Below are 23,839 nucleotides of genomic sequence, written 5' to 3'. Positions count from 1 at the left end.
TCCGGGTACAAGCAATTCTCCTGCCTCAGCCTGCTGAGTAGTTGGGATTACAGGCACACACCACCACGCCTGGCTAATTTTTGTATTTTTAGTAGAGACAGGTTTCACCATGTTGGCCAGGCTGGTCTTGAACTCCTGACCTCAATGATCCACCCACCTCGGCCTCCCAAAGTGCTGGGATTACAGGCGTGAGCCACCATGCCTGGCCACATTTGGGGAGTTTAACAACTCTAAGTAATCAATATAATAAGAAAACAAAAAATTACTATTAAGAATATTGAATAGACAGCCCTACCCACAAGAAAAATTAGCCACATATGTAATTTTAAGTTTTCTAAGTCACATTTTAAAAAAATCATTTAAATAATATTTTTATTTGCTAACGCAAAATATTATCATTTCAACCTACTCAGTATTTTTTACTTTTCTTTCTTTTTTCTTTTTTTTGAGACAGGGTTTCACTCCCATCGACGAGGCTGGAGTGCAATGGTGTGATCTCGGCTCAAGCAATTCTCCTCCCTCAGCCTCCCAAGTAGTTGGGACTACAAGCGTGAGCCGGCTAATTTTTTTTTATATTTTTTGTAGAGATAGGGTTTCACCATGTTGCCCAGGCTGGTCTCGAACTCCTGGGCTCAAATGATCCACCCACCTCCCTCAGCCTCCCAAAGTGCTGGGATTACAGGCATGAGCCACCACGCCTGGCTGGTTATTACTTTACACACAGTCTTCTAAATCTGCTGTGTATTTTACACCTACAGCACATTTCAACTTAGACACTAAATGCTTATCAGAAACACATAATCATTTAATTTCATAAAACTTACAAGTGAAAAAGTAGATTTATGTATAAAAATTGTTCCAACAAAGTTTTCCAGTATAACCAAATCAAATATTAATCATTTTCCACTTATATTTGTATCCATACTAACAAAACTGTTTTTAAAGTAAATTAATAAAATTAAATAAAACTGAAAATTAAGTTCTTCAGTCACACCATTCAAACTGCTTTAATACTTCTTTCACTAACAACCATTTCTATACATGTTTCCTCTTGTATGAACTGTCTATTCACAATCTAGATAGCTTTAAAGAAATGTTTAAATTACCATCCTAAAGTCCCTCTAATTCTACACTAAATCAGATGCTTAAACAATATTTTACGACAGGTTTTTTAATTCAAAAAACTTTGTGTTCGCTGTAAACTGGAGTACCTTGTATACAGTATATAATTTAAGGATGGAAATCTAATTTAAAAGGTTTAGCTGGCTGGGCGCGGTGGCTCACATCTGTAATGCCAGCACTTTGGGAGGCCGAGGCAGGTGGATCATGAGGTCAGGAGATCGAGACCATTCTGGCCAACATGGTGAAACCCTGTCTCTACTAAAAATACAAAAATTAGCTGGGTGTGGTGGTGGGTGCCTGTAATCCCAGCTACTTGAAAGACTGAGGCAGAACTACTTGAACCCAGGAGGCAGAGGTTGCAGTGAGCCAAGATTGCGCCACTGCACTCCAGCCTGGCAACAGAGTGAGACTCCGTCTCAAAAATAAATAAATAAATAAATAAAAGAAAAAATTTATAGTTACTATATATATGTTTGTTTAATATACTTACGATTTACTTCCTACAGAACCCTCAGTCAGAAATGTTTCCTATCACATTTGGGATTAAGGAAAAAAAAAGAAGTAGACATGGTGAAACCTCGTCTCTACTAAAAACACAAAAATTAGCCGGTCGTGGTGGCACACCTGTAGTCCCAGCTATTCAGGAGGCTGAGGCAGAAGACTCGCTTGAACCCAGGAGGCGGAGCTTGCAGTGAGCCAAGATCGTACCACTGCACTCCAGCCTGGGTGACGGAGCAAGACTCCGTCTCAAAAAAAAAAAAAAAAAAAAACCTCTAGAGATACTTTTTTATATTGGTATATTGGGGAGGAAAAGCATTTTCCATGCACTACAAAGTTTTAGGAATTAATAGAATATACATATACACCCTAGAATATATATCAAGATACATGAGAACATTCAAGTTCTAGTACATATGCTTAAAAATTAGCCTCAATACTTAAAATTAAAACTATTACATCACTCCCACAGGCTTTATAGATTATGCCGCCCAATTTGCTCATTTTAAAAATAAGAAAAACATACAATTAAACCACTGTTTGGGGGGAAATCAAGGCCAGGTCTTATTTAGTGTTATTTCCTCTACAGCAGTGCTTGTCAAGCTTAACATGAATACACATCACCTGAGTATCTTGTTAAAATGCATATTCTGATTCAACAAAACTGGGGTTGAGCTTGAAACTGCATTATTAAATCCAAGATGATGCCAACATTGCTGGTCCTCAGGATATATGGACTAACAAGGGTCACTCTATTTCACAAGTGTTTAGGATGTAAGTGCCATTCATTTAATTCTATTTCATGTAGTTTCTAACAATATTAAAATAAAATTTTCAAGGAAGGAAAAAAGTTTTCAAGCTAAACTGTAATGCTCTTTTTCCTGGGAGACTGCTAATACTCTGATACAACCAACCACTCCAGGGTTGCTATCAAGGGTTTGATATACCAAAGTTCAAAACAGTCGAGGTACATAAAACAATCTCTACTTAGAAAAGGAAAAAGCTATAGAAATTATTTTAAAATGGCCGGGCGCGGTGGCTCACACCTGTAATCCCAGCACTTTGGGAGGCCAAGGCGGGCGGATCATGAGGTCAGGAGATCAAGACCACAGTGAAACCCCGTCTCTATTAAAAATACAAAAAAAGTAAGCCAGACACGGTGGCGGGCGCCTGTAGTCCCAGATACTCAGGAGGCTGAGGCCGGAGAATGGCGTAGACCTGAGAGGCGGAGCTTGCAGTGAGCCGAGACCGCGCCACTGCACTCCAGCCTGGGCAACAGAGCGAGACTCCGTCTCAAAAAAAAAAGAAATTATTTTATAATGTTAACATGATATACGGCTAGGATTGAAAACTATCAGCTAGTTTAGCTCTATTAAACTATTAGTCTAGCTCATCCAATCACCTGGGTGAGCTTCTATAACAGTGCTGGGTCTCCCCCAGACTGTTGCAGCCTGGGATACTAGTATTACAAGTACTGACAAAGACACAAACTTGGACTTCAATAAATTTTTTTGAAGGAAAAAAACAGCTATTAGTCAAACAGATACTACAAGAAAATATTTTAACTTATAATCTGGTCCTATAAAACATTAAGAACTTATAAAGTCATATTTCTCTCATATAAAATTAGAACTACAATGCAAATTACAAAAACAAAAATTTTAAAGACTCCAGGAAAGGACCTATTAACAATTTCAGTTATCAAATATTTTTTCCCTTAGCCTTGTCCCTTTCTAGCCAACAACAAAAGACCATCCTAAAATAGACTTTTAAAAATGCTTTAAAGAGGGCAGGTGCAGTGGCTCACGTCTGTAATCCTAGCACTTTGAGAGGCCGAGGTGGGTGGATCACCTGAGGTCAGGAGTTCCAGACCAGCCTGGCCAACATGGTGAAACCCTGTCTCCACTAAAAATACAAAAATTAGCCAGGCGTGGTGCCACACGCCTGTAATCCCAGCTATTTGGGAGGCTAAGGCAGGAGAATCGCTTGAACCCCAGAGCCCAGGAGACGGAGGTTGCAGTGAGCCGAGATCCTGCCACTGCACTCCAGCCTGAGTGACAGAACCAGACTCCACCTCAAAAAAAAAAAAAATGCTTTAAAGAGTATATAATGCCATTCATCTCCTTCCTTCATTACTATTAAATCAGGAAACAAAGAGTTGTTTTTCCTATAGGATTCACATACTATTTTCCACTTGAAATGTACCCCGTTTCCATAGTAACTACCACTGATGTCACAGAATTTTTGCTGTTCCCACTTAAAGAACACAAAGGCAAAAAATGCTTTTATGCATTTATTAAAATACATGAAGAAAAACGTAAAATGGTTTATAAATGTATAAACTCAAAGTATTTTTCCCCAAAGTTTGTCATCAAATATTACCCAGTTCTTAAAGCACACACCTGAATATATAAGTGTACTTAAAAAAAATACTAAAGTTGGCCGGGCGCGGTGGCTCACGCCTGTAATCCTAGCCCTTTGGGAGGCCCAGGCAGGTGGATCACTTGAGGTCAGCAGTTCAAAACCGGCCAATATGGTAAAACCCCGTCTCTACTAAAAATACCAAAAAAATAGCTGGGCGTGGTGGCAGATGCCTGTAATCCCAGCTACTCAGGAGGCTGAGACATGAGCATCACTTGAACCCGGGAGGCAGAGGTTGCAGTGAGATGAGATCATCGTCCACTGTACTCTAGACTGGGCAGAGCAAGGCTCCATTTCAAAAAAAAAAAAAAAAAAAGAATACTAAACTAAATTTAAATTTGGTATTTTAAATGAGGTTGAAATTTATGAAGTCAACTTTGTTAGCTAGTCAGGAGATTCTAGAATAAATGATGGCTCAGGGGATTCTTTTTTTTTTTTTTTTTTTTTTTTTTAAGATTTTGGGTGAAACTTAAAGTAAGAAAGTTTCAATATTGTGTACTCTCATTCTTGTTTGTTTTGAGATGGGGTCTTGCTCTGATGCCCAGGCTGGAGTACAGTGGCACAATCACAGCTCACTGTGGCCTTGACCCCCAAGGCTAAAGAGATCCTCCCATCTCAGCTTCCTGAGTAGCTGGGACCACAGGCATGCACTACCACAGTCAACTAATTTATTTTTTGTACAGACCAGGTCTCACTATGTTGCCCAGCCTGGTCTCAAACTCCTGGACTAAAGGGATCCTCCTGCCTCGGCCTCCCCAAAGTGCTGGGATTCCAGGAGTGGGCCACCACACCCAGCCTCGGGGAACTCTATAATCAACAAGACATAAATTCAGACATTTTATTTAGGTTCTGCAAGTCTCTTCATTTAAGGCTCTTCATTTTCTTCTACAGAGAAGTCTTGAAGAAAATCTCACCTCAAGTCAAGACCAAAAAAAAGGGTCTTAGACGGGCTCTTAGGTACTTTTTTGGGGGGAGAAGAGGGAGAACATACTTTTGTTATGTGGACCAGATTTTTAAAGAATGAGAGTACACAATATTGAAACTTTCTTACTTTAATATTTTTTAGGTAAGTTGTTTATATCCTAGAGAAATTCCTGCATACATATACAAGAAGAACGAAATATGGTTCCTTGTTCACCAAAGTATTGTTTGTAACTCCAAAAAAAAAATTGGAACAACCTAAATACCCATGGATAAATAAAAAATAAGTCAGAGAATTGAAATTAATGCATAAGATCTAAATATTTACATACGGATAAGCTTCCACACCAACGTGGAATGAAAAAAATTAAATCAAGCAGCCAGGCGCAGTGGCTCACGTCTGTAATCCCAGCACTTTGGGAGGCCGAGGCAGGTGGATCACGAGGTCAGGAGATCAAGACCATCCTGGCTAACGTGGTGAAACCCCATCTCTACTAAAAAATACAAAAAATTAGCCGGGCGTGGTGGCACATGCCTGTAGTCCCAGCTACTCGGGAGGCTGAGGCAGAAGAATGGCATGAACCCGGGAGGTGGAGCCTGCAGAGAGCCGAGATCGCACCACTGCACTCCAGCCTGGGTGACAGAGCAAGACTCCGTCTCAAAAAAAAAAAAAATTAAATTAAATTAAATCAAGCTACAAAATACAGTCTGAACCACTCACCATGTTTTAAACACAACAAAATACTGTATATTATTTATGAAATATACAAATATTATAAGCTATTTAAAAACCAGAAAGCATACACCACTTTCAGGACAGGTGTATATCTACAAAGAAAGGGGAAAAGAGAAAGGTTATTGGGCGAACCATTCAACTGCACAGTAACATTTTCTCTTTTAAAAAGGACTCGAAATCAATATGGCAAATATTATGTATTAGATTAATGCAATGGCTACTTGGGTATCTATTTTATCTTTCTCTGTCATTTTTGTAAGTTTGAAATACAATTGTTTTTAATGAAACATTTTAATTTGCCTCAAAATTTACTTCCACAGACAGGCAAGAAAACTTACATTTACTGAAATGACTCAATGAAATAATCCTCTCAACAACCCAGTAACTTAGCTATTAGTCCCATTTCAGAGAGGAAATGTGGATGTTCAAAGATTTTTTTTTTAAATTATTTAAGATTACACAGTTAAAAGGTAATGCATGCATCAAGATTTCTATCTTTTAAACCCATGCTGTTTCCACTATATCAAACTGCTTTTTGATGTTATAGGATAATTCTTAAACGGATCAATCACTGTTCCCCAGTGATACAGCCATAGAAAGGAGACTCAAATCAGTCCACATAATGATGCTTATCATTTAAAATAAATCCCTAGTATTAGCTAATCGATTCTTATGAGTAAAAAACTACAAGTGCAGAATAAGAATAGGTTTAAAGGGCTTGTTTTTGCTTGGGAAAGGTGGATTCGCTAACATCTGGTATTTGAGATTTCTAGCTCCCTAAAGTTCCAGATTAAACTAGATGTTTGGGAAAAAACTAGAGTAACCAAAATAATCACAATTACAAATACACATAACCTTTCCTTACCATACATATCACAGGGCAAAAAACTGCTTACTAAAGAATGGTCAACACATTTGTAATTCAATTATTTATCATGGGCCTATGACTGAGTTAATACTGTCAATATTTAATTAGCCACAGCCACACCATAAAACAGTGAGTCTCACACCCACTAGAGTTTAAGAACCATCTGGGTAACTGACTCAGAATACAGATTCTTAGACCCCACCTCCAGAGTCTGATTCAGCTGATCCATGGAGTCCAGAAATCTACATTTTTAACAAGCACCCCACTAACCAGCACCATGGTAATTCTGACACAAGGGGTGAAAGGTCTAGAACTGGAGGTGCATAAATCTTTATTCTTTCAATAGTCACTGAACACCTACAACACAGTTCTGAGAACTACAGATTCAGTAGTAAAACAAAATTAAGAACAACAACAAAAATCCTGCCCTTAGGAGCTTACATCCTAAAGATAGAGCAATAGAAAACATGTGTGATGTCAGCTAGTGTTAAGTGCTACAGAGAAAAGTAAAGCGAGCCAATGGAAATGGAGGCAGGAGTTGTCATTGAAGACAATAGTCAGAGATAACTTCTCCTACAAGATGACATTCGAGCAAAGAACTGAAAGACATGGACATCTGGAGGAAAAGAGGAAAACATTATTAGTAACCTTCTCATCCCTCAAAATAATTTACTGTATGAAATAATTTTAGGTGTTGTAGCTTTTACTACAGAAGAGTGAAAAACACAGAGTGCCTACTATGTGCCTATTATCTCTTTAAACCTCAAAATCACTTTGTGGAGTAGCTATGAGTTTCCTTGTTTCCATAAAGGAGGACACTGAAGCTCGGATTAAGCAATCTGCAAGGATACACATTTTGTAAGTAATCAACTGAGGATGCACACACAACCAGGTCTTTGTAATTGTCAAAATGCATCATCTTCCAACTGAGCCAAACTGTTAGTGTCTTTATTATCAAATGAGCATGTTTGCTGAATAAACTCAGATCTGAATTCTTATATGCTCAGTACTTCTAGAAACCTGAAAAAAGTTACCAAAAATACAAGTTGTTTATTAAAAAGGTGGGGGGGGGGGTTATTTATCATCTTTACAACGAATCTTGGCATACATCTATTTTTCCAAAAATTTCCTAGTTAGTATTTATTTATACAGTCAGCAAATCATTTACACAGTCTCCCAATATTTGGGGAACAATTTTTTCTTCATAAACTTTCTAGAAGGGCAAGTGTTAAATTGCATACCTTTAAAATATAAGATGCAATAAAAGTATATTTGCCCATCTTTGGCAAGACAACCACATATATTTAAATATAAGTAAATGTGCAACTCACTGTTTCCTATTCAACCAACTCCAACAATTCTCAGGACACCTACTATCCAATGTGTCATGAATTACGAGGAAGACCTCCCACCCTACCTGCTTCACAATGGTAACTAGAGAGCAAGGCACTATCCTAGACAGAAGTATAATTCAATAGTAACTGTCTTTACTCTTAACGGTTCTAACACAAAAAATATAAAAGGATACTGTAATATAAAGGAAATGCTACTTGAGTACAAAAGTAGCCCTTTTTGGATTATCTAAACTAGGGTTGTCAATAAAGACATTCTGAAGACGGCTGCATCTCTTAGGACCCGAGGATCAGATTAAGGCTAACTTTAAAAATGTAGTCTAGGCCGGGCACAGTGGCTCACGCCTGTAATCCCAGCACTTTGGGAGGCCAAGGCAGGCAGATCATGAGGTCAGGAGTTGGAGACCAGCCTGACCAACATGGTGAAACCCCGTCTCTACTAAAAATACAAAAATTACCCGGGCGTGGTGGCGGATGCCTGTAATACCAGCTACTCAGGAGGCTGAGGCAGGAGAATCACTTGAACCCGGGAGGCAGAGGTTGCAGTGAGCTGAGATTGTGCCACTGCACTCCAGCCTGGGCAACAGAGTGAGACTCCATCTCAAAAAATAAAATAAAATAAAATAAAAATAAAAGTAATAGTCTGAGAATGCTGGACATCAACCCTGAGGAGTACCACTGACAATTTCAGAGCAGAGGAGAGAGAGAATCAAAGCTGTGTTGCAGAGATAAACTCAAAGTGATGAGTAAGAAGTGTAATGAGCAAATCAGATATAAGGCAATTTCAAGAGCCCGAATATAAAGTGAGAAGCCAAAAGTCAAGAGGTGACAGTAAAAATGGAAGAGCTAGTTCTTAAACATCATTCTCTGTGGCCTTAGGCCAAATTATTCCATATTTGTTATATGAAACACTCACTTTTCTTACATGCCTTATAAAACAACAATGTACTACATTCCTATTTCCAGAAGTATTTTTAGTACAATGACTCTAAGAGCTGCAAGATTTTGTAGCACACGGATCAAGAATTAATCAAAAACACAGGTTTCCTTGACTCAGGCATATAGTTTGAGCATTCTCTTTTAGGCTCAAAAAATAACTTTGTTGGCCGGGCGCAGTGGTTCACGCCTGTAATCCCAGCACTTTGGGAGGCCGAGGTGGGTGGATCACGGGGTCAGGAGATCAAGACCATCCTGGCTAACACGGTGAAACTCCATCTCTACTAAAAATACAAAAAATTAGCCGGGCGTGGTGGCGGGCGCCACCTACTCCAGAGTAGTAGGTCCCAGCTACTCGGGAGGCTGAGGCATGAGAATGGCGTGAACCCGGGCGGCGGAGCTTGCAGTGAGCCGAGATCGCGCCACAGCACTCCAGCCTGGGGTACAGAGTGAGACTCCGTCTCAAAAAAAAAAAAAAAAAATTACTTTGTTTAAGAGTTGTAAAATATCAAGCCCATAAAAGAACTCTGAAATTTGGGATAGCCAGTTAGCAAGGGAATCACACATACACACACACACACACACACACACACACACACACACACACACACTTAGAATATTTAAATTTAGAATAGACATTTAGATCGAATAGGGCTACCATGACAAATTTCAAAAAGCTTTAAGCCAATACTCTGGAAATTTAGACACTAAGTTCCATTCTGCCGCATCTCTCTAGCTCAGATGACTGTTACAGCAGCAGTTTAAAAAAAGAGAAGGCCGGGCACGGTGGCTCACGCCTGTAATCCCAGCACTTTGGGAGGCCGAGGCAGGCAGAACACCTGAGGTCAGGAGTTCAAGACGAGCCTTGCCAACATGGTGAAAACCTGTCTCTACTAAAAATACAAAAAATTGGCCAGGCGCAGTGGCTCACACCTGTAATCTCAGCACTTTCGGAGGCCAAGGTGGGTGGATCACGAGGTCAGGAGTTCGAGACCAGCCTGTCCAACACAGTGAAACCCTGTCTCTACTAAAAATGCAAAAAAATTAGCTGGGCGTGGGGGCAGGTGCCTGTAGTCCAAGCTACTTGGGAGGCTGAGGCAGGAGAATCGCTTGAACCCTGGAAGCAGAGATTGCAGTGAGCAGAGATCATTCCTGGGTGACAGAATGAGACTCCATCTCAAAAAGAAAAAAATTAGCCAGGTGTGGTGGTGTGTACCTAAAATCCCAGTTACTTGGGAGGCTGAGGCAGGAGAATGGTTTGAATCTGGGAGGCAGAGGTTGCAGTGGGCCAAGATCGCACCGTTGCACTCCAGCCTGGGCGACAAGAGCTAAACTCTGTCTCAAAAAAAAAAAGAGCTAAGTATTCACTCAAATTCCAGACTTGGCTCAATACAGACAAAATTCCTACTACAAGAGCAGCTGTGAAAAGAAGGGAATGGTGCCAAAAGGAGACAAATAAACATCCTTCCAACTAGATAAAATGTGACTAATTTAAAAAAAAAAAAAAAAAAAGATAAAGTCAGAGCTTCGCACTATACTCTCCTTTTGTCCCCTCTCTCTAGTTTGGCAATTTGAGGGTACATGTCAGGATTCCTTGTAGTAAATAAACACACTCAAAAACAGGAGGAAGGAGGGAGACGTTAGCACAGTTTTTAAGTTGCATTTTGAGCTCCTCAGATAATTTTTCCAGGAATTATCCAGTTATTTAAACCAATTATTTGCTCTATTTGGCTAACAGAAAAATAGCCCCATTCCTTTTTTTATTAAACATACTCTAATACCATTTGGTCTTTCAGTTGCCTCTATCTAATTGCTTTTACGTATTTTTAAGCATCTCTTTTAGATTGAAAATTCTCAGAAATCAGGGTCAAATGCTTAAATTATGTCATAAAAAGTTACCAAAATACTGCCTTTTTATCTTCAAACCAGTGGCACAGCCTACACTTCGCTCTCTAAGATCTACCCATTTGTCAAAGCGACAAAGCCTCCCTCTTCCATGAAGTGTTCCTCAACAACTCTCTAGCACATGGCAATTTCTACTTCAGAACATATAAGCTTAATGATAAACTTAACTCACAAATACACATAAAGTCTCTATGATCTACGTGAAAGCTTAGAACAAGCATCTGTCTACATTATTTTTTGTAGGTATTCACTATAAGCAGCTCAAAAGCCCTTTTATAAGGTAGGTACACAGTATGTCAACTAAAACTATCAAGGGAAAAAAGCTAATTATTTGTCTAAGTATGGTCCTGTATTTGCCTGTCCCATTCCGGCCTCTAGTCCCTAAAGAAAACTAACCCCAACCCCTTCATGTCCTATCCTCAAGAGAAGAGATGATAACTTTGTGCACTCAGTACATGCCAAACGCTTTTAAGACATTATCTTTATTACTATTATTTTTTTTTAGCAACAGTCTCACTATGTCGCCCAGGCTCAGCTCCATCCTGCAGCCTCAGCCTCCCAAAGTGCTGGGATTAAAGACACGAACCACCGCACACAGCCAAGACATTATCTTTTCATCTTAAAACTTTCCGGGTAGGTTTTTTTTTACTTCAGGAAACTAAAACTTATTTGTAGAGATCTGAACCTAGCTTCTAAGCTTGCTTTTCTTCTACCACACTACTAGGCACTGAAACAGATGCCCACTCTCTGACAATAAAAAGAGATACAAATAAACAATCAATATATCATTAACAATTTAAGGCCGGGCGCGGTGGCTCATGCCTGTAATCTCAGCACTTTGGGAGGCCAAGGCGGGCAGATCACGAGGTCAGGAGATCGAGAACATCCTGGCTAACACGGTGAAACCCCGTCTCTATTAAAAATACAAAAAAAATTAGCCGGGCGTGGTGGCGGGCACCTGTAGTCCCAGTTACTACAGAGGCTGAGGCAGGAGAATACCGTGAACCCAGGTGGAGCTTGCAGTGAGCCACTGCACTCCCGCCTGGGCAACAGAGCAAGAATCCATCTCAAAAAAAACAACAACAACAATTTAAAACAACTTTTTTTTTTTTTTTTTTTTTGAGACGTAGTTTCACTCTTTTCACCCAGGCTGGAGTGCAATGGCGCGATCTCGGCTCACTGCCACCTCCGCCCCCAGGGTTCAAGTGATTCTCCAGCCTCAGCCTCTGGAGTAGCTGGGATTACAGGCGCTTGCCACCACGCCCGGCTAATTTTTGTATTTTTAGTAGAGATGGGGTTTCACCATGGTGTCCGGGCTGGTCTCAAACTTCTGACCTCAGGTGATCTGCCCACCTTGGCCTCCTAAAGTGCTGGGATTACAAACGTAAACCACCACGCCTGGCCTAAAACAACTTTTTTTTTGAGGCAGAGTCTCGCTCTCTCTCCCAATCTGGAGTGCACTGGCGCGATCTCGGCTCACTGCAAGCTCCACCTCCCGGGTTCACACCATTCTCCCGCCTCAGCCTCCCGAGTAGCCGGGACTACAGGCGCCTGCCACCACGCCCGGCTAATTGTTTGTATTTTTAGTAGAGATGGGGTTTCACTGTGTTAGCCAGGATGGCCTCTATCTCCTGACCTCGTGATCCGCCCATCTCAGCCTCCCAATGTGCTGGCATTACAGGCGTGAGCCACCGCGCCTGGCCTCTAAAATAAAGACATAATTTTTTTTTTTTTTTTATTTGAGACGGAGTTTCACTCTTGTTGCCCAGGCTGGAGTGCAATGGTGCAATCTCAGCTCACCTCAACCTCCACCTCCCAGGTTCAAGCGATTCTCCTGCCTCAGCCTCCCTAGTAGCTGGGATTACAGGCATGTGCCACCACGCCCGGCTAATTTTGTATTTTTAGTAGAGACAGGGTTTCTCCATGTTGGTCAGGCTGGTCTCGAACTCCCGACCTCAGCTGATCTGCCTGCCTTGGCCTCCCAAAGTGCTGGGATTACAGGCATGAGCCACTGCACCCAGCCATAACAACTTTTTAAAAGTACTCCAATAGCATGCCTAAAGACTAAGACTACCACTAATAAGTTCAAAAAAATTGCCAATTTATTTAAGAAAAACATGAAAGAAACCAACACATACAATTCTCACCAAAAAAATACAAAATTAAAAAGCAAATATGAAAAATAATTTCCTGCATGTAAACAGGCTTTTACAAAACAATAAAAGAAATACTGGGAAATGCTCAAAAAATATTAAAAAGCAATTGATAAAAAGAAGTCAGGGCTGGGCACAGTAACTAACGCCTGTAATCCCAGCACTTTGAGAGGTGGAGGTTGCAGGATCGCTTAACCCCAGAGTTCGAGACTAGCCTGGGCAACATAGTGATACCTCATCTCTAAAAAAGTAAATAAACTAATTCACATTTTCAATTTCCATATTACTATTCCAACATCAACTACAATCAAAAAATTGCAACTTAAACTGTAATATGCCCATTTTTACCTATATGTTGGCATTTATTTTTAATTAACAACACCCACTGTGAACAAAGGTACTTGCAAACAAGCACAAACCTAACCCTGATGAAGAACAAATGGGTAAAACCTTTCTGAATGGATCTAGCTTTACTCTTGAAAATGTACATGTCAGGCCAGGTGCAGTGCCTCACACCTGTAACCCCAGCACTTTGGGAGGCCAAGGTGGGTGGATCACCTGAGGTCAGGAGTTCGAGACCAGCCTGACCAACATAGTGAAACCCCATCTCTACTAAAAATACAAAATAGGCTGGACGTGGTGGCACATGCCTATAATCCCAGCTACTTGGGAGTCAGAGGCACAAGAATCACTTGAACTCAGAAGGTAGAGTGAGCCGAGATTGCTCTACTGCACTCCAGCCTGGGCGACAGAGTAAGACTCTGTCTCATAGAAAAAATAAATAAATTTTTTTAGTAGAGAGGGGGTTTCACTACGTTGGTCAGGCTGGTCTCGAACTCCTGACTTTGTCATCCACCCGCCTCCGCCTCCCAAAGTGCTGGGATTAAAGTCGTGAACCACCATGCTCGGCCAATTTTTTTTTTTTTAATTAGCCAGGCATAGTGGCACACACCTGTAAGTCCCAGCTACTCAGGAGACTAAGGCAGGAGGTTCGCTTGAGCCCAGAAGGTGGAGGCTGCATATTTGAGACCCTATCTCAAAAATAAGTACATAAATAAAAAATAAAAATTAAAGTGCTGATAAAAAGAAAACAGCAATTTATGAAGATGCTATTAATAGCCATCTTGAAAAAACTCTAAGAACAGGGGTGTTTTCTCGTCAAAACTTCTCTCGGATTTGTCATTAAAAAAAATCAAGGCCGGGCGCAGTGGCTCACGCCAGTAAAATCCCAGCACTTTGGGAAGCCAAGGCAGGCGGATCACGAGAGGTCAGGAGATTGAGACCATCCTGGCTAACACAGCGAAACCCCGTCTCTACTAAAAAATAACAAAAAATTAGCCGGGCGAGGTGGCGGGTGCCTGTAGTCCCAGCTACTCGGGAGGCTGAGGCAGGAGAATGGCGTGAACCCCGGGGGGCGGAGCCTGCAGTGAGCCGAGATCGCGCCACTGCACTCCCACCTGGGCGACAGCGAGACTCCGTCTCAAAAAAAAAAAAAAAAAAAAAAAAAAAATCAAGACCGGGCGATCGCTCACACCTGTAATCCCAGCACTTTGGGGCCCAAGATGGGTGGATCACCTGAGGTCAGGAGTTTGAAACCAGCCTGGTCTGTCTCTACTAAAAATACAAAAATTAGCCGGGCACGGTGGTGAGCACCTGTAATCTCAGCTGCTCGGGAGGCTAAGGCAAGAGAATCACTTGAACCTGGGAGGCGGAGGTTACAGTGAGCCAAGATCGCGCCATTGCGCTCCAGCCTGGGAGACAGAGTGAGACTGTCTCAAGAAAAAAAAAAAAAAAAAAAAAAATCAACCCAGCCAGCACAGTGGCTCATGCCTGTAATCCCAGCACTTTGGGAGCCCAAGGCGGGCGGATCACTTGTGGTCAGAGGTTTGAGACCAGCCTGACCAACGTGGTAAGACCCATCTCTACTAAAAAATACAAAAATTAGGTGTGGTACCGGGCGCCTGTAGTCCCAGCTACTTGGGAGGCTGAAGCAGGAGAATCTCTTGAACCCAGAGGTGGAGGTTGCAGTGAGCCAAGACTGTGCCACTGCACTCCAGCCTGAGCGACAGAGCAAGACTCGATCTCAAAACAAAACAAAAAAATCAACCCCTGGCCCAGCAGGGTAGTGCAAGCCTGTAGACCTAGCTACATAGAAAGCTGAAATGGCAGGGGTGGGGGGTGCACCCCAGAAGTTCAAGGTTGCAGCGAGCTATGATTGAGCCACTGCACTCCAGCCTGTGCAACAAAGCTAGCCCCTATCTCTGGGGGAAACAAAAAATTAAGGAAAAAAATACAAAAAGATAAAAAAGATTAGGAAATGGCAAAAATCAACTCCCCCATTCTGATAAAGGTGAAATTAAACCAACTTTTGGCATCCCACAAATTCATTCACTGAAATTTTTAAAAAGCTCCCATTTACCGTGCCAACTTTCCTCCTTTAACGACTTTATAGAAGGCTTTCAAATTTCTAAATGGCATTTATAGGTTTTATCTCTTTAATTTAAAAAAAAGAAATAGTTGGGTGTGGTGGCTGATGCCTGTAATTCCAACACTTCGGAGGCAGAGCTGGAAGGATCACTTGAGTCCAGAAGTTTGGGACTAACCTGGACAACACAGGGAGACCACATCTCCACAAAAAATTTTAAAAACTAGCCAGGTGTGGTAGCACACTCCTGTAGTCTTAGTTACTGAAGAGGCTGATTCAGGAAAATTACTTGAGCCAGGGAGGTCAAAACTGCGGTGATCATGCCACTGGACTCCAGCCTGGGCAACAGGGCAATACCTCGTTTGAAAATATATAGAAACAAAACAAAATTTTTTTAAAAAATTACTGTAAGTTTGCTAGGGTAGATATTAACCACTGGAAAGGAAAAAAAAAAGTTACAGAAAAACATTACAGACCCAGGCAGGGTGCAGTGGCTCATGCCTGTAATCTCAGCACTTTGGGAGGCCAAGGTGGGTGGATCACCTGAGGTCAGGAGTTCGAGACCAGACTGGCCAACATGGTGAAACCCTGTCTCTACTAAAAATACAAAAATTAGCTGGACGTGGTGGCACGCGCCTGTAGTCCCAGATACTCAGGGGCTGAGGCACAAGAATCGCTTGAACCCACGAGGTGGAGATTGCAGTGAGCCAAGATCACGCCACCGTACTCCAGCCTGGGTGACAGAGGGAGACCCTGTCTCAAAATAAAAAAATACATAAAAATAAAACATCACAGACCTAGTATTAAAATCCAAGCCTCCATTCTAAATCCATTTCAAAATCATAGGAAGTTTACAGAACTCAAGTTAAAATGTTAAAGATGGATGTAGTTCTAATCACTGTCCATGACTCTATTCTAAAGGATTAAATGAAGGGAAAAATAAGTTTTTTATGAGATTCACTGTTAGTATGGTTTCATGTTAATTTTTTTTTTTTTTTTTTGGCAATCCTGTGCATAATAGACCCAAGTTAGATTTTGCAGATTTACTGTTTGAAAAGCCAGTGCACTATACAGTCAAGTCAGCCCTCCATATCTATGATCTACATCCATGAATTCAACCAACCAGGAATAGAAAAATTCTTTAACTGCATCTGTACTGAACATGTACAATTTTTTCTTGTCATTATTCCCCAAGCATACAGTATAACAATGATTTACATTGTATTAGGTATTATAGTGTAGAGATTAAAGTGTATGGGAGGATGCACATAGGTTATATGCAAATACTATGCCGTGTTCCAGGGACTGGAACGACCTTGAATTCTGTCATCAGAGGGAGGTCCTGGAACTAATTTCCCATGGATACCAAGGGACAACTGTACTTGGAAACTGCCATAACCTTAAACTATGAAATTAACTCATACGAAATCCTGCAATTGAAATAAACAATTCCAGAAGAACTACTTTGCCACAGGATTAAATTGTCTAAAATGCACATTTATTAAAATGAAGATAGCTAAGAAGCATGAATAATCACATCTTATGTTAATAACTGAACAAACACCTTCCCAGTTGCCTATTTTGAAAATTACTTTTTAGTTCAAAGTCTCATCTTAAATAACCACCCATTATAGTAATAACCACCTCTAGCAGAATATTTGGCACTGGGTTAAGCACTTTTAACACATTTGATACTTACAATAACCCTATCATGAACATATTATCAGCATTTTACAGCTAAAATTTAAAACTTGCCTACCACCCTTGCCTAAACTAAATCTCTGTCCACAGGAAAAAAGTATAACTTTTTATTGCAAATATACACATTATATATAATAGCATAATAACACAAGTAGCCACACTGGTACATTCTTACATATATGTTACTGTGCCTTAAGACAGTTTTACAAACTGTAAAGTACTACAAAACACTTGCACCCTATCATCTGTTTCCCACGACAGCCTTGTTACCGATTATCACTACTGTATATGAGGGCTCAAGGCTCAGAGAGCTTAAGTGAAATCACTCATTTGATTCCTTGTTCTTTTCCCACTACATTATCCTCCCTATGATTAAAGAAGCATTGCCGCCACAATCAGAGCATCTTTGCAATAAAAGATAAAATGTACTAGAGATCCTAGATAAGTATCCTTCACCAGTTACATACTTCTCCAACAAGTTATTAGAGTTACTGGCCAGCAGGATATCCAGCTAGCCTCTAAGTGGTTGTTTGGGTATCAATCATAAAGTTGTATGAACAGGAGTTTTATGAATACTTTTTATTAAGCTAGTAGCTTAGCAAGGGAATCCCCTACATTCTACTTGTACTGGTCAGAAGACCAAATCCAAGGTCAATCAAAAGTACATATTATCTTCTCGGGAAAACAGAGGATGTTAGTCTTTTATGACTTAAAAGTTGTTTCTAGTAACTATCATCCGACCATACACCCGACAGCCATTTGTCTCAGAGTAGGTAGTGAAGGTGGCTACTTAAATACACACATTTTTAAAAAAACTGTATCCAAGTTTGGCAATATGTGTATATACCCAAACACACAGAGACACATTCCATACCTTGGAAAATCATTTGTAAAAGTTATTTTGGCTTTGCGCTTCTGAATACTTCATGCTTCTCCATGACCATAACAAACAGAATTGTTCTACTTCCTTTACTAATTGTTCTACTTCTTTCTATAATATCTACCAAGTATTATCCTATTGCCATCATATTTTCAGGTTGGTATTTTCTTCCTGCTATCCTTTTTTTTTGGGAAGACAGAGTTTCGCTCTTGTTGCTCAGGCTGGAGTGCAATGGCATGATCTCGGCTCACCGCAACCTCCACCTCCCAGGTTCAAGCGATTCTCCTGCCTCAGCCTCCCAAGTAGCTGTGATCACAGCCATGCGCCACCACACCCGGCTAATCTTGCATTTTTAGTAGAGAGGGGGTTTCTCCATGTTGGTCAGGCTGGTCTCGAACTCCTGACCTCAGGTGATCCACCTGCCTCAGCCTCCGAAAGTGCTGGGATTACAGGCATGAGCCACCACACTCAGGCTGCTATCCATTTTTAACGCCATAGAGAAAGCCCTGGAGTGTTGTGTATCATGTGTGGTGTGGAGGACTAACGGACAGGAAGAAACCTACTAAAGTAATGAATTCACTGTGGAATCAAGTTCAGTTATTCTATGTTCACATCTACGTTCCTTAAAGTAAATAACTCTCAAATTTTCTAGAAAGTAAATAATACACCTGGACTTTGAAAACCCAAAATGTCTACAAAATCAGAATACCATTACACTTTAAAAAGAAAGAAAAGAAGAAAGCTGCTTCCCTGCACCTATCTGGAGAAAATCTTTGCGCTGTAAAGCTCTAAACCACCATTACCAAAAAAAAAAGTTTAACTTCTACTCCTATGCCTTACATTTCTGGCTCTTAATTTTAAGAGCCTGACAAACAGCTTTGCTGACAATTGTGTGTGTCAAACATGTCTTCCAAATGACCATAAACAATTTTTTAATACGTCTTGCTATGAAGTCCCAAAATTTAAAAAATATATGTTGAACTCCATCCAGCATTATCAAACTAGTTAATCAGTCTCCCTGTACTGTTAGCAGCTAGCTGCCTAATACTAACTGCGGAAAAAGCCTAATTTTGGAAAAGGTCTAACAATTTCAAGAAAGTTACTTATACTTGTGAATATTCCAAAACTTTAAAGTTACAATACAGTCACAGAAAAACAAATCCTGAAATACACCTATGTGCACTTAAGGCCATAATCTTATTTTCACTCAGGGTTTCTTTTCCCTATAATATCTTTACTGTAAGGCAGCTCCTTCTCCCTAAATAATTTCGAAGAATTTCAAAACACTTTACTAAATAGATTTAATCATATCTACAGAATCCTATCAACTTAAAAAGCCAATAAAATGAGTACTTATTTGCTTTCTAAAGATCCTACATTCCTAAAAGAATAAACACAAAGCCTCTTCCTAACACTAAACTACTAAAGTGACACTTGACCCCAACTTGGTTTTTGAAGCTATTTCTCCAGGAAGCAGAGGGAGACAGAGTTTCTACACGGTCAAAAATAGATGAGTCCTTTTCATTCAGTCTGTTTCTTCTCACTTTAAACACAAATCCTACCAAGCTCATTTAGTTTTTAACTCATTAATGAGTGACTCGGAGCAAATTAGCAGGTACAGGGACTGTTTTAGGCAATCATTTGCTAGGAATGGCTATCATGTGAAGGTCTTCCTGATCCGTCCTAAAAAACAAAGGACAAAAACCTATGAGTAGCAGACAACCGCATTTATTAAATAATAAATGGTGGGCCCTATTTCAACAACAATCTGAAGAGTATCATCTCTTCTCAAGATACCACAGCACAAAAACGTTCACAACCATAACTAAAGTATAAATTTATGTTTCTTCTAATAAGGTAAATACATAGAATATTTTGAAACTGCATCTAAAACGCTTACCTCAAAAAAAGGAAAGAAAGAAAGAAAGAACAGAACACACACTTCTTCCCCTAGGATCCAATCAAAAGAGCGAAATTAATCCATCCGCATTCCCAAACAACTAATTACTTAAGAAATCCAACCAGCACAGATCTAAGGCGAAGCTGCTTCTTTGGTAGTTTTTTATTCTACAGAGTGCTACCACTGTACAAACAGTCCAGTGTTTTGGTTGGCAGACAATAATAAAATAAGCTTTATTTCCTTTTCTTTTTCCCTTAGCAAAACTCCAGTCTGTCATCACCTCTGACATGCGCCAAGGACTACCAGGAATGATGAAGTATATTTCAAATAAACTTTCCTATACTTCCTTGTGGTTAATATCATACCAAAATGTTTTACATTTTATCCAGCAAAACCTTTATACACTGTAAAAAAGGAAATCTTAAGACACGAGCTCGTATCTCTATTTAATAATAAACTCTTATCTTGGCCGTACTTACCAAATCGTAGGCTTTTACTATTTATAAGCCTTTGAAAAAACTTTATGCCTTTCTTAAGTACCATCAAAAATTTCAATCAGGATTTCATGCGATCAATTCGCACCACAGTAAGAGATCAAATGCTAAACTCCTATAAATAGGGGTGTTATGAGTGAGAGGGATACACAACACTGCGCTGCCAACGCAACTGCGTCTTCGAGGGGGCAGGGGCGCTCCTGGTACACGTACAGTAGGAGCGCACATTCAGCAAAACCAGGGAGCCAAGGATCAGGTGACTTCACACCACAGACACTTTCAGAGTGATCAGGCCTTACTATCGTCCAAGTGACTTCACACCACAGACACTTTCAGAGTGATCAGGCCTTACTATCGTCCAACTGACTCGTAAACGGCTCATAACCCCAGTTTGACCCGAAAATCTGGACTTGCACCCTACCACGCACAACCCGCGCGAATGGGTTAGGGAGCCGAGGAGCCCCGAAACGCGAGCCCGGGGACAGAGTCCTGGCCTGCGGACTGCGGTTCCCTCCAGGAAGGGTGTTTAAGGAGCTTTCGGACCCGGCAGCAAGGTGTCTGCTCCCCGCGCGACCTCCTCCTCCGCGGGGCCCATCGTGCCCCGGCCACCCCTTCCTCCCTGTCCGCGCAAGGGACAGCGAACGCCCAGCAGCTAACGGGTCGCCCCGCCGCGTCCGGAGCTCGCCGGACGGAGCGGAGCCGCAGCCGACCTCCCCGCGCCCGGGGCAGGCGGCCACGGCTCAAGGCCGCCCCCTAAGGTCGGGGCGGACACGGCGGCAGCCACGCGGCGGGCTGGCGGGCAGGGGGCCGGGCCGGGCGCAGACGCGCGCGCCACTGGTTCTCCCAGCAGCTACTGGAGCCGCGGCCCACGAGCCGCCCTTTCAGGCCGCGCGCTGCGGGAGCGCTGGGCGCGGCTGAGGCTAGGCCCGGCGGGCAGGCGCGGCGGCGGGAGGAGACCTGAACCAGCCGTGGACTCCGACCCCGCCGCCTGCGGCCGGTGCCCGCGAGCCCGAGCAGCGAGCGTCCTCTCCCCATCAGGGCCCCGCGGCCTCTGCCCCGCTGGCCCGTACCTAGGGAGGTCGTGGACGAGACGTGGTTAACCGCAACGCTTGGGTCGCTGGTCCGCCGCCGGCGCCGCAGCCCCTGGTGCGGTTGCTGCCCTCGCGCTGCCTCGTCCCCCTCCGCCATCTTGTACCGATTTAAAATTAACTCCCCACTGACGTCAAACGCCGCCGCCGCTTTATCAACCTCCCTGGAGCCGGAGGGGCGGCCGGCGGGTCCTAGCGCCGCCCTCCGCCTCTATCTCCTCGCCCTCCGCCTCTGTCTCCTCGCCCTCCGCCTCTATCTCCTCGCCCTCCCTCCGCCCCCGCCCCGCCCATCGCTCGCTCGCTCCGCCCCCGCCCTGCCCGCCTGCAGATCCATCTCCCCAGCTCCAAGTTTCTGGTTGGACTGGGGCGGGGGTGTCCCTGCCGCCGCCGTCTCACACCCCCACCTCCCTGAGCTCAGCACCACACCCCCTTAGCGCTGGGCCAGGCTCTGCAAACGCAGAAGGGATCTCCAGAGAACTAAGTCCCTCCCTCCCAATTCGCTTTACATCTCTAATCATTGATTCGTGCGTCCTGCACGTGAGGTGGCTTTCGCACCCCTTCTCTCCTTTTCATCGCCCCCTCCTCATCACAGCCATTCCCCTCCTCTCTCCCCATCCACCCCCCAAGCAGTTGCCAGTGCCCTGCTTTTCCTCTTGATCTTTTCTTTCCTCACCCAAGTCCCTACTGTTGCTTCCCCTCCCCCCCAACCATCCTAAGGTTTGTTTGCGTTCGCTCCCCATCTACTTATGAGACCTTCCCCCATCTTCTCAACTGTGTATACCCTGGCCCTGTGCTCCTAGCACCTTGCAGAGGCACGCCAGAAAGCACTCTAATCGGAAAATGAATCGTGGCAGGTTCTTTCCTAATTGTGATGAACCTTCTTCTGGGGATCCAGTGACATCCAGTAGAAAGTTCAGGTCACTTTTTAAAATACAAGTCAGCCCATGGAGGCGTCTGTGAAACATGATCCCTTTGGATTTTTACCATACTGCCAGCTGCATTAAAAATTCCTCTTCTCCAGTAAAAACAGATGTCCGGGTGTACAAACAGCTGTTTTGTCCAGGTCTTCTCATAAGTCTAAAATTCACAGCCTGCACGATCTCTAGAAAAGCATTGGTGTTATTGAAGCTTTCAAAATACCATTCTAGGCAGGGCGTGGTGGCTCACGCCTCCTGGGTTCAAGCAATTCTCTGCCTCAGCCTCCCGAGTAGCTGGGATTACAGTCCCCCGCCACCACACCCTGCTAATTTTTGTATTTTTAGTAGAGACGGGATTTCACCATCTTGGCCAGGCTGGTCTTGAGCTACTGACCTGTTGATCCACCCGCCTCAGCCTCCCAAAGTGCTGGGATTACAGGCGTGAGCCACTGTGCCCGGCCCATCCAAATATATTTCAACAGACTATGGAGTTTGTTCTCATTGTCACATAAATCTAGGAGAATAACTGTATACATGCTCTTGGCAATATTCTTTGAGTTACTAAGGTTCTAGTTCTGGGACTTGAACCACCTGCACAATCCAAAGAACAGTTACCGTTCCCCCTCCTTCATATTGATGGCAGACTCTTTATCAACTTGTTAAGTGATATTCCTCTTATGTCCTTGTGATATATGATTTGGAGAGCTCACTTTGTCAAGACATTTTCTGTTTTATCATTGGCCTGAAAAACGTAGTATTGAAAAGGAAGAAAAAGAAGAAGCAGAAGCAGAAGAAGGAGGAGGAGGAGAAGAAGAAGGGCAAAAAAATCTTCACAAGGATTGTTCTACAAAGATTTATTTACTGTCATTTACTCACTAAAAAACATTTGCTTAGGCACATAGAAAAAAGAAACCATTTACAAACAGCACAGCATAGGCCGTTTGCTAAATTAAGGTTGATACAGTCGGTGACAACAAAAAGCTACCTGAATCCTTACCAAACTGCAGTGTTCACCTAAGCCAAATCACCCTCTATGCTTAGTATAGGCAGTCCTTTGGAAGATATTGAACATCTTACATGTAATAAAAGACCTTATGGTTTCCCTCACTGTGCCTTCGATTTTAACGACTTCAATTCTATCTACTAATCTAGGCTGCTACCCCATGTGTTTCGTGTTTTGCTTTGCTTTTCTCTTTTCTTTTTTTTTTTTTCCTTGCCTATGTTCTTCTCTTTTTGGTGATCTGCCTATCTTGGCTCCCAAACCCACTCTTTCCCCCATCTGTGGTTTCTATGCCTGAATCAAGAGAGGTCTTGATCTTTAAAAAAAAAGGCCGGGTGTGGTGGCTCACGCCTGTAATCCCAGCACTTTGGGAGGCCGAGGTGGGAGGATCACCTGAGGTCAGGAGTTCAAGACTAGCCTAGCCAACATGGTGAAACCCCATCTCCACAAAAATACCAAAATTAGCTGGGCATGATGGCGGGTGCCTGTAATCCCAGCTACTCGGGAGGCTGAGGTGGGAGA

General features: G+C 42.4%; 1 protein-coding gene across 6 annotated transcripts in view; it reads right to left on the bottom strand.

Moving 5' to 3' along the window:
* Positions 1 to 21,674, bottom strand: part of ATL2 (atlastin GTPase 2) — an 81,057-nt gene extending 59,383 nt beyond the window's left edge. For 2 of the 6 annotated variants that reach the window (XM_054547651.2, XM_002812113.6), the window contains exon 1: positions 21,383 to 21,641. In XM_054547651.2, coding sequence (XP_054403626.1) covers positions 21,383 to 21,500 — 118 coding nt within the window. In that variant the 5' untranslated portion in view covers positions 21,501 to 21,641. Of the gene's footprint in view, positions 1 to 20,297; positions 20,482 to 21,382 lie in introns of those variants that run through there. The other 4 variants (XM_024242572.3, XM_054547652.2, XM_054547653.2 and 1 more) reach the window with 4 other exon arrangements.
* Positions 21,675 to 23,839: the final 2,165 nt, after the last annotated feature.

Source organism: Pongo abelii, chromosome 12 (genome assembly GCF_028885655.2).
Source record: "Pongo abelii isolate AG06213 chromosome 12, NHGRI_mPonAbe1-v2.0_pri, whole genome shotgun sequence".
In the NCBI taxonomy this organism is placed as follows: Eukaryota; Metazoa; Chordata; class Mammalia; order Primates; family Hominidae; genus Pongo; species Pongo abelii.
Note: the sequence above shows the minus strand (reverse complement) of the source record. Positions and strands in the feature narration are given on the sequence as shown.